Here is a 17,401-nt window from a genome sequence, read left to right on the forward strand (position 1 = left end):
CTAAAAACCATTGAACCATACTCTTTTTTTAAAAATTAATTAATTAATTTTCATTTTTGGCTGCGTTGGGTCTTTGTTGCTGCACCCAGGCTTTCTCTCTAGTTGCAGCGAGCAGGGGCTACTCTTCGTTGCGGTGTTCAGGCTTCTCATTGCGGTGGCTTCTCTTGTTGCAGAGCCTGGGCTCTAGGTGCATGGGCTTCAGTAGTTGTGGCACGCGGGCTTCAGTAGTTGTGGCTCGTGGGCTCTAGAGCGCAGGCTCAGTAGCTGTGGCACACAGGCTTAGTTGCTCCGCGGCCTGTGGGATCTTCCTGGACCAGGGCTCAAACCCGTGTCCCCTGCATTGGCAGGCGGATTCTTAACCACTGCACCACCAGGGAAGCCCTGAACCATACTCTTTAAATGGGAAAATTGTATAGTATGTGAATTTTGTCTCAATAAACTGTTTTTAAAATACATGCATTTGATTTTGGCTTCCAAAATCAGGTCAAGATGGAGTAACAGAGACCAGGTTTATCCTCTCGCTTGAAGCAACTAAAAATCCAGAACAAATAGTATATGGCTCTTAAGAAATTGGGCATCAGGCAACAAAGGACAGTGATCCTTGAGAAATAGGAAACAAATGAGATGAGCTCTATGATTGCCCCAACTTACTGCATTGAGGGGGTTTCCAGGCCACAGTGCAGGAAAGAGGCATTAAGGTGGGGCCAGTAGATTTCCTGAGTTGAAAAGACAGAGCTTGGACTTCAGGAAAGCCAAGGTGACTAGAGTTCACAATGCAGAGTACCAGAGGGGAGAGATCTGTTCCTGGGATCTGCAGAGGGTTCTCCTCCAGTATTCAACTGAGTTCTGATCAGTGAATGCGTATGAGGAAACTATGCAAGGCCTAGAGAAGAACCACTGAAAAGGATTAGAGAACAGTGCCCAGAGATCACACGGGGTTAGGAGTAGTGTTTGCTCTCAGTAGTCAGAGTGGAAAACCTCATGATTCACCAGATATTGTTTAGAGTACTAAGAAAGATCTTGGGTCAGTAATAGGGAAAAATTAACCACAGAATAAACGCTGCTCAGGCTCTACCTAACAAATTTTTTAAAAACTTGAAAGAGTCAAACAGAGCATCAGTTAACCATGGCACATTAAGTAGGCAGACAGACAAGTAATTGAAATCTCCAAAGGAGAAGGAGGGAAGAAAAAATACTTGAAGAAATTATATCCAAGAAATTCCAAATCTGATGAAAATTATAAACCCAGACATCCAAGAAACTCTACAAACCTACAGCACAAGAAACAGGAAGAAAACCACACCAAAGCACATCCTAATCAGAGAAAGCATTTGACAAAATTCCACTCCCGTTTCTGATAAAAATTCTGAGCAAACTAGGAATAGAAGGGAACGTCCCCAATCTGATAAAGACCAGCTACCAAAAATCTACAGCTAACCTCATACTTAACCGGGAAAGACTGAGTGCTTACCCACTGAAATCAAGAACAAGGTAGGAATGTCCATTCTCACCACTTTTATTCAGCATTGTACTGGAGGTTCTAGCTTGTGCAGTCGGGTAGGAAAAAGAAATAAAAGGCATGTAGATTAGAAAGGAAGAAGTAAAGCTGTCTTTATTCACAGACAACAGGATTGTCTACATAGAAAATCCTATGGAATCTACCAAAAAACTAGTGTAACTAATAAGTGAGTTTAGCAAGTTTGAAGGATACAAGCTCAACATACAAAAAACAAAAGTATTTCTATATACTAACAACAAACAATCATAAATTAAAATTATAAATGTTATTTAGAATAGCATAAAACATATGTAATACTTAAGGATAAATCTGACAAAAGACCTGCAAACCTGTGCATGGAAAACTACAAAACATTGCTGAGAGAAATGAGAGACAAATAAATGGAGCAAAATATCAAGTTCATGGATTGAAAGAGTCAATATTTTTAATATATCAATTCTCCTCAAATTAATCTATAGATTCTAAGAGTATTCAATCAAAATTCTAGCAGACTTTTGGGATAGGAATCAAAACATGATTCTAGAATTCATATGGAAATGCAAAGAACCTAGAATAACCAAAACGACTTTGAAAAAGATGAACAAAGTTGATGAATTTACACTACCTGTCTTTAAGACTTATTATAAAGCTACAGTAATCAAGACAATGTGGTATTGGCATCAAGACAGACAGATAGATCAATGGAATAGAATAGGGAGTACAGAAATAGACCTACGTATATATAACCAATTGATTTTTGACAGGGGTGCTAAGACAATTCAGTGAAGAAATAATAATCATCTCAACAAATTCTTCTAGAACAATAGGATATCCATATGTAGAATAAGAAGGAGGAGAAGAATAGGAGGAGGAGAGAGAAACAAAGGAACTTGGATCTATGCCTCACATTATATTAAAAAATTAACTGAAAATAGATCATAAACCTAAATGTAAAGCCTGAAGCTATAAAACTACTGTAAGAAAACGTAGGAGAAAATCTTTGCGACCTTGAGTTAAGTAAATTTTTTAGATACAGAACCAAAATCACAATCCATTTTTTTAAATGATAAATTAAACTTCATCAGAATTCAGGACTTTTGCTCTTCAAAAAGACTTGGTTAAGAGAATAAAAAACGTAAGCTATGATTAGGAGAAAAGCTTTGAAAGTCACATACCTAACAAAGGACTTGCATCCAGAATGTATTAAGAACTCTCAAAACTCAAAAATAAGAAAACCCAGTTTAAGGGTGGGCTCAATATTTTAACAGATGTTTAGTTAAAGAAGATATATAAGTGGCAAATAAACACATGGAAAAATGCTCAACATCGTTAGTCATTAGGGAAATGCAAATTAAAACCACAAAGAGATACTGCTGTATGTCTGCTAGAATGACTAGAATTCAAATGAGTAACCATACCAACCATGTTGGCAAAGATGCGGAGGAACTGGAACGTTTACATACTGCTGGTGGGAATGGAAAAATGTAAAATGACTTTGGAAAACAGTTTGGCAGTCTCCTAAAAAGTTAGATCTACCATATGAGTCACCCATTCCACTTATAGTGAGAAAAGAAAGCGTACTTCCACATAAAGACTTGCACATGAATGTTTGAATGTTCATAGCAGCTTTATCCGCAATAGCCCCAAACCGGAAACAACCTAAATGTTCATCAACAGGTGAATGTATAAGCCAACTGTGGTATATCCACACAATGGAATACTACTCAGCAATACAAAGAAATGAATGCATGCAAAAACATGGATGAATCTCAAAATAAAATAATTACGCTAAGTGAAAGAAGTCAGACAAAAAAATATGTACTGTATGATTCCATTCCTATGAAATCCTAGAAATTGCAAACTCACCTAGTGACAGAAAACAGATCATTTGCTGCCTGGGGATGAGGGAAGGAATTACAAAGGAGTATGAAGAAGCTTTTGAGGGTGATGGATATAATACGCTCACTGTGATAGTGGTGATGGTTTCATGGTGTATACATATGTCGAAACTATCAAATTATACACTTTCAACATGTTCTATTTATTATGTCAATCATACCTCTAATACCAGGTGGGGAAGGGTGGAGGGAAGGGATAGTCAAGGAGTTTGGGATTGACATGTACACACTGCTATATTTAAAAAGGATAACCAACAAGGACCTACTGCGTAGCACAGGGAACTCTGCTCAATGTTATGTGGCAGCCTGGATGGAAGGGGAGTCTGGGGGAGAAAGGATACATGTATATGTATGGCTGAGTCGCTCTGCTGTGCACCTGAAACTATCACAACACTGTTAATCGGCTATATGCCAATATAAAATAAAAAGTTAAAAAAACATATCTCTAATAAAGCTATTAAAAACAACCCCCTTCCAAAAAAAAGATAAAACCCCAAACATGCATTTCAGTTTTTATAAAATGAGTTAACTTCAAGGAAAATAGTACAGGTGGCACAGAGACAGGGCAGAAATCGTGCCAATGGAACTGGGATGATAGGAGTTTGGGAAACACACCAAAAATAAACAGTCAACTCTGGGGTTAGCCTGATGGATTTCAGGTCCTGGGTCCTCCTCTTTCCGGCTGGTGACGGTGTACAGAACTAGTTAAGGGAATAGATTTGCTGCCAGAGTGCCTGGGCTAAGATCTCAGCTTTTCTACTTTCTAGATGGGCAGCTGTGGGCAAGTCATTTAACTTCCTGGGCCTCCGTTTCTTCATCTCTAAGATGAGGACAGTTACTGGAAGTCTCTCAGCACCCAGCATAGTTCCTGGCACATAATAGGTGCTCAGTGAACCTTATCTGTGGTTATAGTACCCAGTGAGTTGGAGACTGGGTCGGGGCTAGACCTTGTTCACCCAGTACCCAGACCTGGGCTCTTGAACATTTCAGGCTGCCTCCTGGACAAGCAAATCCCAGCCCCAGGGAGGGAGGTGTTGCTGTAAAAGTTGCATCCAGCCCTAGCTCTCAGGTGCTCAACTCTGCATTCCAGACTGACACTACTGCTTCTGGGCTTTGGGGGAGCAGAGCCCATGGTCCATGGTGCTGAGTTCTAGCCCACACAGGCCCCACCTCACCCTGGCAAGGTCAGAGGCTGGGCTGAGCTGAGCATCATTGCAGCTTTGAGAATTCCTGCCTCTCGATGGGGCCATGTGCTCGGCACCATGCTAAGCTGAGTGCACACATCCTCTGATTTAGTCCTCTCGGCAACCTTGAGAAATGGGGTGTCTTTGGCTTTGTTTACCCAATGAGGAAACTAGACTCAGAGAGGCTATGTGGCCTGTCTGAGGTTACACAGCGTTCTCTCTCTGCCCTCACCAGCCCTGAGTACCCTTTCTCTGGGGCCCTGGGTGCTATTGTGTGGGGGTGAGGAGATGCTGACAGTGATGACTTTCTGCCCCTCTCCCGCAGGGAGCCCTTTCTAGCCCTTGCTGCTTTCCTGGCCCTGATCCTATGGCTGGTTCTGGACACCTCTCAGAGGCCTGAGCAACTGGTGTCCTTCGGAGGAATCTGCATGTTCATCTGCCTCCTCTTTGCCTTCTCAAAGCATCACTGCGCAATGAGTGCTTAGCTATCAGGTCCAGAGTGGGCTGCAGCCCCTTCCCTCTCTGATATCAGGTCCCCCCCACCACCATTTCACAGTGTGGTTAACACCTTCCCCCAGACTCCAGCCAAGCCTCCCAGAGATCCTGATGCACACCTGGGTGTAGGGATCACTGCTAAGGAGTCGTTAAATGCTGAGAGGTAGCAGCAGCCCTTAGGAGTCCAGCTCCCTTCTGCTGGGGGTGGGGAGAGTGCACTGAGGGAGAGAGAGTGGGGTCAGAGTGGCTGGGAGCCCTGACTATATAGGAGGGATGGGGGAGGATGCAGACAGACAAAAGTTACATGGAAGCCGGACACTGATGCCACAACTCCAGCTCCACCTACCCCGTGATGACCCAGGACCAAGTGCCATGGCACACTCCAGGCTGGTCCTTGGTTAGATCTTGCCCTACCCCTGCCCACTTCCCAGGTGCATTGCTGCCAAGTGTGGCCTATTCTGAACTTCATGGGGAATGTAACCATTGGCAACTGGCCCAGAGCTCTGGCTGGGTCCAGCCCTCATCCTACAGACTGGCCAAATCTCCCATAGCCCCTTAGCAGTGCTGTACCCTCTGCCCTCACCCAACTGTTCCCTGTGGAACTCCCGAGGAGCTGAGCTCACCAGGACCTTTCTATCGGTGGCAGGTATCCTGGCGGGCTGTGTCCTGGGGTCTTGTACTACAGTTTGCACTTGGACTCTTCGTCATCAGAACAGAACCAGGATTTATTGCATTTCAGTGGCTGGGCGACCAGCTCCAGGTGTGTACATGGGGTGCAGTTGCCCAGGGCGTGTTGGGTTTCCAGGGAATGGAGGAGAAGCCTCTCTGCTGGAGGGAGGTGGGCTGTGAGGACATAGAGAGGGACCGTGACCAGGATGGTGGGTGTGTATGGGGCCCAGACCAGCTGGGCAGCTGGGGGCTGAGCATTGCAGCTGCTGCTTCTCTCAGGCCTGGTGCCACCTGCCCAGACAGAGCAGTCCTTTCAGAGGCTGGGTCTGATGTGGAAGAGAATCTCAAAACAGGTAGGTTCCTTGTGGGAAAGCCCACAAGGCATGTGGCCCTCAGTGGTCATAACAAAAGGAACTTATAATAGTCAAAAGTGCTTTAAAAATTGCAAATGATTTACTTTGTATGTGTATATGTGTGTTTAAAAATAATATTCAGTTTGGGCTTCCCTGGTGGCTCAGTGGTTGAGAGTCCGCCTGCCGATGCAGGGGACGCAGGTTCGTGCCCCGGTCCGGGAAGATCCCACATGCTGCGGAGCGGCTGGGCTTGCACGTCCGGAGCCTGTGCTCCGCGACGGGAGAGGCCACAGCAGTGAGAGGCCCGCGTACCGCCAAAAAAAAAAAAAAAAAAAAATCATTTTGTTGAAGTTATACTTTTTTAATTCCATTTTTTTTATTGTGATGAGTACACATAACACAAAATTTAGCATTTTAACCTTTTTGTTTTCATTTTAACCATTCTTGAGTCTCATTAAGTTACTTCACATCATTGGGCAATAATGGTTTACTTTTTTCTTTATAAGTATGTTTCATATTTATTTATCTTTTATTTATTTATTTATGTTGTGCAGGGTCTTAGTTGCAGCATGCAGCATCTTTAGTTATGGCATGCAGACTTCTTAGTTGCAGCATGCAGACTCTTAGTTGCGGCATGCAAACTCTTAGTGCGCCATGTGGGATCTAGTTTCCTGACCAGGGATCGAACCCGGGTCCCCTGCATTGGGAGTGCGGAATCTTACCCACTGGACCACCAGGGAAGTCCCATGATTTACTTTTTAAAATATAAATTATCAAGGACGCAAGGTTGATCCTATACTCACCCCTCTCTCACCATCTCAAATTTCCATGTGCTCTCTACAGGGAGAAGGAGGGGCACGCCAAGGGTATCTGCATGGGTGTCGTGCAGGAAAAGACAGTGGCTGCTCTGGGCACACCCCTCATTTTATAGATGAGAGCACTGAGGCCTGGACAACTGAAGTGACTTGGCCCTGCAGTCACAGTGCTTGTTCTGGTCCTAAATACAGGTCTCTTGTAGAAGCATAGCCAGATTGCAACACCAAGGCCAGGAGCCCGAGATGGTGACATCGGTGGGGAGGGGAGTGAGCAGACACAGCGGGCACCACCTTTGACAGCCTTCTCCAGGCAGCTCACTGTTTGCTTCCTCCTTTGTCTCTTCTTTATCGTTCTTGTCCTAACAACTCTCATCTCTGAGTATTTCTTTACAATTTATTGAAAATGTGTCTCTTCTGGAGGATGTGCTTGGAAGGAGCAGGCGCCCATGAGTGTGGCTTTAATGACACACGTGGTGCCCTGGCCCCTGTAAAGCCCATGACCTGGGCGGACTAGTCCTGCAGCCTCCATGTTTTGTTTTCTCCTTTCAGATCTTCCTGAGATACAGGTCCAGCTTCTTGTCTGGGGAGGCTCTGGTCAAGGATGCCTTTGCATTTCAGGTCAGCTTGACTCTTGGCCCGTAAAGCCTTTAACAGCCTCTGCCCTCCCCTTCCAGCCCAGGCGGAGGGGGAGGGCTCCTGCAGGCAGAGCCCTGCTACTGGAAGCTAATGAGACTTAAGCCTCGGGGTCCTGAGAGGGGCCCCGGCAATGCACTCACCTGGGGGTATGTTTTCAGTATATTTTGTAAAACTTGCAAAAGTAAGATATATCTGTATTCTTTTCCAAAAAAAAAATGAATCCCCAAATCATAGAATTGCTGGGAGGCTGAGGACAAGAAGAGAGGGTGAGGACATGGGGATAGCACCTGCTATAACCTTAGCCCCTGACATGCTGCAGGGACCTAGAACTGTAAAGCACAGTTTCCAGGAACGCTTACGCTCCAAAGATCCTCTCAGGGTACTCCTCCTTCAAAGCCCTTCACAGGTTACCTCTGCCAGGAAGCCTGCCCTTATTAGTCCAGCTGCAAGCTCTAAGTCGCTCCTCTGGACTCTCCTAGACCTACAGTCCCTCCCTCCTTCTTTCCCTCTTTCCTTCCCTCCTTCCAACAAAAATGTGTGCCTTCTGCAGTGCAAAATATTATAGGGGAAATTGAGATAAAGACTGAAAGACTTTGTTGTGTACTGGTAGAGCCCTAACTGTAATTTAAAACAAGGCAGGCTGTGCTGAGTATGCGATGGGGTGACTGCTTCACTGTTCTGGCGTGGAACTGTGGTTATATTTCTTCTTTCCCCGACTGACCGCCCAAGCACCCAAGTGCCTCCTTTAGTAAGATCTCGAGTGTAGCTCCTCTGCCTGCCTCACATCCACATTGTCTCAGGACCCTGCGGCCGCTCCAGGCTTAATGCCAGGTAGAGAGAGACGGAGACGTGGGCCCCACTTACCCAGTAGCTCGCCCCAGTTTCTGCCCTGTTACCATAGCAGCACAGATGGGAGTTGGTGCTGCCCACTCCAGCACGTCCTGGACCACAGTAACCATGGGGCTGCCGTGCAGGATCCCACGCGTAGGTTCCAGAGATTTCTGCTTTTCGCCATTACTCAGCCATCGTTCCCAGAGCCTCCCCACCCTGCTTGGGGGAGTTGGGGCCCAGAGGCTTCCAGCCCAAGCCATGGGTTTGGCATGGACTTCTGGGTGTCAAGCCAGTTCACGAGTCCAGACACCTCCAGCCCACCCCCAACCCTGAATCATGGTGAGGTCCTCTGGGAGCTGTGGTCTCTGTTTGCGCCAGCAACTCTCTGGGAAACATCCACTCCATCCAAGGGGTTCCAATAATGTCAGCCCTAGGAGGAAATGGGGAGGGACCAGGTTCCTGTCCTCTCAGGACAAATTTGTCCATCATGTTTTTCTGAGATCACTTCAGTGTAGGGAGAGGATCCCTTCTGTGTAGGCCTCTGTCAGCCCCTCCAAAAGTTCCCTAACACCATTCTTGTAGGGCAGAGGCGGGGAAGGGCTGCTCCCTTTACATTTGCATTTCCAAGTAGGGGCCACCAAGGTTTCAGGGAAAAACAGTGAAGTCCTGCTCCAGGGTGGCTTCTTATGTCCACCAGACAGAGAAACAGTGGCGGTGGCTTCTCACACTTTACAAGGCAAACTACAACACTCTGTGATTCGACCTCCCCAGGCAGCCAGGTTCAGGTGTAACTGGCACGAAGGAAAGTGTCTGGGGAGTCCATTTAGGGAGACATTTTAAAAAATAAGGACAGTGAGGATGCCCCCTTAAGGAAGTGGCATTTGAACTGGAGCCTTAGGACAGGAAAAAATTGGAGGCACAGAGATAGTCAGGAAGAAGAAATGGCTGGGCAAAGGCGTGGAGGTGAGAGAGTTCTGGGCTGTCTAAGGGACAGGGTGTAGTTCAGTTCGACGGGCATGTAAGCTATTTGAAGGAAAGGATGGATTGGAGGATAAACTGCAAGTGTGGTGGGGCTGTCTCTTGAAGAGTCTTAAATGCCAGGCTGAGGCACCTGGATTTGGTCCCCAGGAAATGAGGAGCTATTGAAGATTTTTGAGCAGGGAGGGACTTGATTGGAGCTTTGGGACAGTTGTGATTTCAATAGTAGGTAGGAAGGGTTGTAACCAGGATGCTTGGAAAAAGGGACCAGGGAGGAGGCTGCCTCACACCCAGGTGATGACGCAGGGACCACCAGACTGCCACAGTCCAGAAGGGAGGCCACCGTGGGGAGCGAAGTGGGGGTGTGCAGCTGAGAGACCAGCTCCATGAAGCTCGTCACTTAGCTCCACACATTGCAGCTGTCACTTTTAGCTGTTTGAGGACACAGCCTGGGTCTTACTCATGCTGGTGTCGGTTAACTGACCCTGAGCCCAGCAAAGCCCTGCCCAGTGCCTGGTACGCTGCTTTTTGCTGAATGAATGAGATGGATAAATGCTGGTTCTTCTGTGCAAGTGGGAAGTCTCTCTGCCTGCTGGGAACGTCTGGCTCTTTGAGGCCCTGGCTGTGGGTTGGGCTCCCACCCAGCCAGCCTCCCCCTGGCTGGGCCACCGTTCCCATGACTGTGTGGTCCTGAGCAGCTTGTCCTTTGGCCCAAAACCAGGGCTGAGCTCTTCTTTCTCCAAACCTCCCCAGCAGAGGCCAGAGCTTCCCAACCTTCTAGAGCCAAAAGCTACACACAGGCTTTGCAGCAGGATCCAGGGCCCCTAGAAACAATTGTGTCCGCCTCTGACCTGAGATTCTGGTGGAACAGTGAAGAAAAGCTTAGGGAGAAGGAAGTCATAGTAACAGCTACTAGTTATGGAGCAAGGACTCTATGCCAGGCACTCACTTCACCTTTACAACCCTATGGGGAAAAGAATATCATTATCCCCCTTTTTCAGGTGAGGATACTGAGGCTCAGAGTGGTTGTTGCTTGTGCCAAGCTCATAACGCTGGAGAGGGTTGGAATCAAGATTGGAATAAGCCCGATGCTCTTGCCTATTCACTTCTGTGCCTTGATATCAGAGCCCTTTCCTTGGTAGACAGTGGTAACGAAGGGGCCTCCGACCTTGGATCTTTGTTTTTCCCTTGGTTTAGAAGAAAACAGTATATCTTTGGTTCATTTGAAAGGGACAGAAACCCATTTGAAACTTACTTTAAAGGGAGGAGAGAGGGAGGACTGTTTCTTGGCTCACAAGCTGGAAGGCAAGGTAGAACTGGTGCCAGCTGGAACCAGGGCCCCAGAGCTGCCAGGCTCGTGGCCCTCAGCCTTGAATCTCTGCTCATCCCAGGGTGTTAGCTTCATTCTTTCATACCAGATCTTCTCCTGGCCCCCAGCAACACCAGATACTCATTCTTACATGCGTGTCACCCAGCACGGGGGAAATTCTTCTCTGCCTGCTCAAGTTAAAAAATCCCAGGGTGGGTTTTGGATTGGTCTGCCTTGGGTCATGTGACCATTCTTGACCCAATCAATCACTAAGGCCAGGGCAGGGGATACTGAAGTTGGAGTGACCGGAGTCTCATGTTCCCACCCAAAGCCAGGGAGTCAGTTGCTCTGACTGAGTGGAAGCCACCCTCTGAAACTCACCATTTGAAGGATTATTGCCTAGGACCGGCAGGTACTATTAACCCCCCATTATAGAAAACAAGGCAGACAGCTCCCTGTAGGACCTGGATTAGCTCTGTTTTCAGGGTGCCCTTCTATTCTAGGTGAGCATCTGTGGTCTAGTATAGGAGCAGAGCACACGTGGCAGATAGCATACCTGCCTGGGAGAAACAGCAATGGCATGGACCCTTTGATCTGGAGTCCCTCCCAGCTGTAACGTGGGGCCGCCTTTGGGAGTCTAGGCTATACTTCCTGATCGGGGTGCTTAGCTCCTGAGTTCATTGGTCGTAAACGACAGAAACACGGCTCAAATTGATTTAAACCAAAAGATTAAACAGAAAACAAACAAACAGAAAGATTAATTCTGATAACTGAGAAATCCAGAGGCTTCAGGTCCTGCTGGATCCAGGTATGCAGCATCACCTGGGATTTGCCTTGCTTATATCCTGTGTTCTTAGACTTGGCTTTAGTCTTAGTCTTAGTATTGGATAGGCTCTCTTGAGGTTGTGATAAAGAGGTACCAGGCTTACATCCAACCAACTTAGCAACCCTAGCAGAGAGAGAGAGCCTGTTTTCCACTAGCTCCAGCAGGAAATCCAAAAGTAGGCTCTTTTTAGCCTGGCTTGGGGTATATGCCATCCTTGAACTGTAGCCAGGGAAGATACCTCACTTTGATGGGCCGAACCTGGAGCCTCTGGGCTGAGAGTAGAGGAGGGGTGGTTTCCTAAAGGAAAGTCAAATTTTTTACCAAAAGAAGTGAGGGAAGGGGCATCCAAGCAGCTGCCGTCCACCAGAGCCACCACTCAACTTCTCTCCCAGTTCAGCAAAGAAAGTATCACCTGGCTTGCTGCTCTGTCCATCCCCTCGCCAGTGTTAGCTGTGTGTCTCTCCTCCCTTTCTAGAAGAATATGTACACACCTGCTACTTGCATCTCTCCCCGAATCACCCTTCAGAACCATGGATTCATAGACCGTTGGGCTAGGAGGGAGCTCATTGATCTTTGGGCCTCCTGTTGATATTACAGATGGTCAAACCATGCCCCAGAGAGGAGCAGTGACCTGGGCATAACTGCACAGTGAGTTAAGGTAGAGGCAGGGCTAGAACCAGGTTGTTGGACTTCAATTAAGCGATGTTTTCTTCCTCATACTCTAAGTAGAAGTCAGTGACATCAGGTATCCCTTCCAAATACAAAAAGCATCCCTAATAATAACAATGATAAATTTAAAACCAGTGAATAGCTGCTAAAGACTTTGAGATTGGATGTTCAGTCAAGAGAATAAAAACAGGAGAGGTGAGTTTATCATTAACCAGGCTTAGCATTTCCTAGTCGAACGCCAACTATTCCCTGGCCCCGGGGAGGCCCTGTCCTCCTCTGCACAAATTCCTGGCCAGTGTATTATTAGCCAGTGGTCTCCTTAGCAAAGGCATGCCGGAATGAGGGAGGACTTAAGACAAATGCTCCATGGCCACAGAACTCCCTTTCTCAACAAGATTTACTAATCACAAAGTTTCATTCACACCCTGCGCCCCTGCCTATCTCTCCCTCTCTCTCTCTCTCTCTCTCTCTCTCTCGCTCTCTCTCTCACACACACACACACACACACACACACACACGCACACACTTGCCGAGCTTGGGGCTTATCCTCAAGCTGGGGGTAACTTTGTTAGTGCTGAGTCGAATGGAAGACTCAAGAGTTTTCTTTCCGTCCTTTCCATGAATCATGTGGCCCTAGTCCAAGGTCTTTGGCCCATGTCAGCCTGGGGAAATCTCTGAGCTCACTCAGATTTTCAGAATCCAAGCTGCTTCCTGCTGGGCCACGGTCCAGCTCATTGCTCCTCCAGGAAGCCGAATCTCCCTGGGACTCCTTCAGCCCTCAATGTCCTCTGGCACGGTCGACGTGGCAGCCACCTCCTGGCTGTATGGTCTCGATTAGTCATTCCACCTTGGCTCCATCTCCCTTCTAGTAACTTTCCACCCACACAATCGCCTCCCACCCCCCCACCCCCCACTCCCACACCTTCCTGGGTCTGGCCGACCTGGGAGCACATGCTCACTCACTCACTCGTTCCTTCACTATCACTCCAGCCTCTGGAACACACACCCACTCACGAAGCTCAGCAGTGCTGATGAAATGTTCTCCCCGAGGAACCCCTAGGCAGAAAGTGTTTTCATCTCCCAAGGGTTTCGGGGTGTCTGCCTGATGCAGCCTCTGCAGTCCCCAGTGGTCATCAGCGCCAAATGTGGCCAGAAAAAAACACATCAAGTAAGATAAGAACTGACAGGTACCCTTGGATTTAGTCATTAAGGGGTCACTGGTAACCGTAGTGAGCGTGATTTCCAGAGGAGGGAATGGAAGGGAAGTGGAGAAGGGGTGGGTGCTGAAAGGAGGGGGACGGGATGATGGAACTGGAGAGATCTGATGAGAATGTGGCATCTGCAGAGGCCTCTGAAGGAGACTTTGACAGGCAGAGATAGACAGGCATGGGGGCAGACTGGTGAGGTCACTCTGGGTGAAGGGAATGGCATAAGCAGGAAATCAGGAGCCATGCGGAGCTTCTGTGGCCTTGGAGTAAGTCCCTTCCTCCTTCTGCAAGGTCGGTGGACATTGCAGCAGTGTCCTCCGAGGAATTTTCCAGCTTTGGGTATTTTTGGTTTACTGTGGCCTGGGGCTAGTGACAGGGCTTAGGCCTTGGGGGCTGGGGGTTTGGGAGCTGTTGGGACAGCCTTAGGAGGGCGTCAGCAGCCCTGGCTCAACTCCCTCCATAGAGAGGAAGCGGCAGGACCAGGCCCTGAGTGGGTTTAGCCCTGCCTTCAGAGCCTGTTTCCTGGGAAGAAGATGGCGTCTGCTCGGAGAGTCTGCTCTACACTCTACAGCAGTGGTTCTTAGAGTGTGGTGTCCACGGGAAAGGACAAACTCTCAGGTGCACCCCAGATCTACTGAATCTGAAACTCTGGGGGTGGGGCTCAGAATGTGCATTTCTGACAAATTCCCAAGTGATGCTGCTGGTCAGGGACCACCCTTTGAGAACCACTGGCTTAGAGGCGCTATGCTTTCCTTTTCCCTTGAGTAAGGGTGAGTGCTGGTACTAGCAGGACCGGCCTGCTCTGAGTTTCCACAAAGTGGTGGTCAGGACTTACTCGAGGCTGCTACACCCTGGGCTGAGGCTCTGCCTGGGAGGGGATGCCTCTCCTGAAGACAAAGAAATGAGGTTCCAGGACTGGCACTAGGGCAAACCTCCTCAGGGTCATGGTAGGTCCTTGGCAACCTGCTTAGTGGTTGTCTCTTTGCAGGTGTGTAACCTTGGGCAGGTAACCAACATCTCACAGACTCAGTGTCCCCACTGTGAAGTGGATTGACATCGACCTCAGTTGCTTTGAGGATCCGTGAGGCACCACACGTTGCGTACCTGGCTCCTAGCAGGACTGCATAGTGCACGAGTGGTAGGAATTAAGGGCACTTTCCTCCCCCTTCCCACAGCCAGCTGCCTGCCCTGTCTTCCGCCATCTCACATGCTACAGGGCCCAAGGGAATTTCCTGGACTGTCAGATCATATTGGCCTCAGGACCCTTATTTAGTATTAAATGTCCCAGCTTCTCTTCCACCAAAGATCCCCATCTCCCAGCTAGAAAATGTCTCTTGGTTGCTGCCAGGAGAAAGTCCCGATTCTGCAGTCGGGTTCTGCTGCCCCGGGCCCTCTCCTTGCTGGCCTGAGCCATCTGTGCTAACCTGCCAGGCTGCCGAGCGGTCCCTCGCGTGATAAATTGAACAGGCAGTCTAGACAGTACGTGATCCTCTCTGCATTTTTCTCCCAGGGAGAGCAGGATGCTGTCACCACCCTTGTGTTGGGAGGTGTGTCCAGCACCAGGCGGCCTGGGGAGTCACAGGGCAGGAAGAGAGTTGCTCCACCCAGTGCCTGCATTCCCTGTCAGGTGACACTCCCATGCAGTGAAGCTGGTGACAGGGATGTCAAGTGGAGCAGATCCAGACAGAACCCGCGGCATTCATCTGGGACGGGAAAGGGAAAACAACCTCAGCAGGGCTTGTTTCTCTTCTCCAGGGGAGCTGCCTAGGCAGAGTCTCTGTTCTCATCAGGGACCACTCTGTAGTCCCGATTCATTTTGAACCAGAGCTTGAACTTGATTGCTCTACACCCTCCTTCTGAACAATGAAAACACCTCTTCCTCCACCCCTCACCCCTCTCGGCAGCCCCTCTTCCTTCCAGCACAGCTAAGCTTCTTCTGTTGTCTCTATACTTCCTCGGGTCCCACTCTCTCCTTGGTTCGCTGATACCCGGCCTCTGTGCCCATCCCTCCTGACACTGCTCTCACCTAGGTCACCAGGGAGCCCTGAATCACTAGGAGCCAAGCATCCATCTCAGTCCTTACTGAGTTCTCTGATGCATCTGGCACAGCTGATGGACCATCCCTTCTAGAAAAGCTGCCCTCAATTTCCATCGCACCCCTTCCTGGAAGTCCTTCAACCACTCGGTTTCTTCTTTGTCTCCACCACGCGCTCCTCCTCCTTCTCTCACCCTTCAGGGATGCTCACCCCAGGGCCCTGTCCTCAGCCACTGCTCTTCTCTTCCAGGGCAGTTTCCTCAGTGAACTGCATCTGCCCCGTGGCTTCAACCTGCCCTCAACCGAGCCCTGGCCCAGAACTCTCCTCAGAGCTGCCGGCCCTTCTGCCCACCTTCCCAGTCCACAGTCCACTCAAACCCACAGGCATCTCAAACCCAGCAAGTCCAAAACTGCACTGATGAGGTGCCCCCAAAGCTCTCCTGTGCCTGTGCTCCTCCCTTGAGAAGTGTCCACCTCTTATAGAAAATTATAGGAGCAGATGAGAAATTAGAAATGGAGAAAGAAGAAAACAAAGTTTCCACAGTCCCAGCACACAGAAGCAACTACCTTGACTATTTGGGTGTATGCGTCCCAGCCTTCCTTCTGTGCTTTTAATATTCCATTTTCCCCACTTAACATTCTAGCATAAGAATGCTCCCATGTTATTACTAATTCTGCATAACTTATTATTTTAAAGCTATTTGGAACAGATAGCACATTCCAACTGTACAAAAGGGGATTTGGTAAAAAGTAAATCTCCCTCCCACCCCTGACCCCCAAGTCATCCGGTTCCTTCCCCAAGGTAGCTGCCATTCCTGGTCATTTGCGTATCTGTCTAAGGATGTCTGTGCCCACACAAGAGCACCTGCAATGCCACCCGCACCTTTTTTACTCATAAAGTAGCACACCATGCACCCTGTTCTACACCTTCTCTTTTTTCATTTATTTTTAAAATTTTTTAATAAATTTATTTATTTACTTGGCTGAGTTGGGTCTTCGTTGCTGCACGCGGGCTTTCTCTAGTTGTGGCGAGCAGGGGCTACTCTTCGTTGCGGTGTGTGGGCTTCTCATTATGGTGGTTTCTCTTGTTGCGGAGCACGGGCTCTAGGCGTGCGGGTTTCAGTAGTTGTGGCACGTGGGCTCAGTAGTTGTGGCTCACGGGCTCTAGAGTGCAGGCTAAGTAGTTGTGGCGCGTGGGCTTAACTGCTCCGCAGCATGTGGGATTTTCCTGGACCAGAGCTCAAACCCGTGTCCCCTGCGTTGGCAGGCGGATTCTCAACCACTGTGCCACCAGGGAAGCCCTCTTTTTTCATTAACAATCTATCTTGAAAATCATCCCCAAACTACTCCTAGTGAGTTTCCTCACTCTTGTTTCCTGACTTTGAGTGCACCACTGCACAGCCACACCATAGGTTATCAAACTAGTCCTCCACTGAGGGACATTTAAGTTGTTGCCAGTCCTTGTTATTCTAAGTCAGACTGTAACAAGGAAGTGCGGGGCAGGGAAGGGGAGGCCCTGGGGAGAAGGAAATGGACATGAGGAAGCTTTGAAGGAGAAATTGAAGAGGCTTGGAGTAAGTGAAAAGCAGTCATAAGCCTGGTAATAGGAAAGAGGGTGACAGGAGGAAATGCAGATGGCTGGTCCACAGTGAGTGTCGTTCGGAGCTCACTGGCACCGAGTGGAAGTAGAACACTAGAAAGATGAGGGCCTCTGATTCAGGCCCGAAGCACAGGAGGGAGGTTAAGGCCAGCGTCATGGGCCAAGGATTGAGCTCAGGGTGGAGGACGGACCCTGTGCTAGGAAGGTGCTGGGCCCTGAGCCAGCTCCCAAAACCCTCACAACAACCTGAGAGGTAGTCACTTCCTCCCCACTTTACAGACAAAGAAGCAGGTGATAAAAAGTGGTGGACTCAAGTCCTGCTTCTCTACCACAGCCCAAGGGGTGCCTGGGTGGATGGTTAATGTTTAGAGGGGAACAGAGAGGACAGCTGCCTCCA

General features: G+C 48.6%; 1 protein-coding gene across 1 annotated transcript in view; it reads left to right on the forward strand.

Annotated features, from left to right (window-relative positions):
- The window catches only part of SLC28A1 (solute carrier family 28 member 1), a gene marked incomplete at both ends in the record, with an annotated part of 53,896 nt that overhangs the window by 19,428 nt on the left and 17,067 nt on the right, over positions 1 to 17,401 (forward strand). Inside the window, 3 exon segments of the mRNA XM_082649434.1 lie at positions 4,906 to 5,053; positions 5,722 to 5,835; positions 7,462 to 7,530. Of these exon segments, the coding sequence (XP_082505560.1) occupies positions 4,906 to 5,053; positions 5,722 to 5,835; positions 7,462 to 7,530 (331 nt within the window).

The sequence above is a fragment of the Grampus griseus genome (assembly GCF_964374135.1).
Source record: "Grampus griseus genome assembly, chromosome: 2".
NCBI classification, from domain to species: domain Eukaryota; kingdom Metazoa; phylum Chordata; class Mammalia; order Artiodactyla; family Delphinidae; genus Grampus; species Grampus griseus.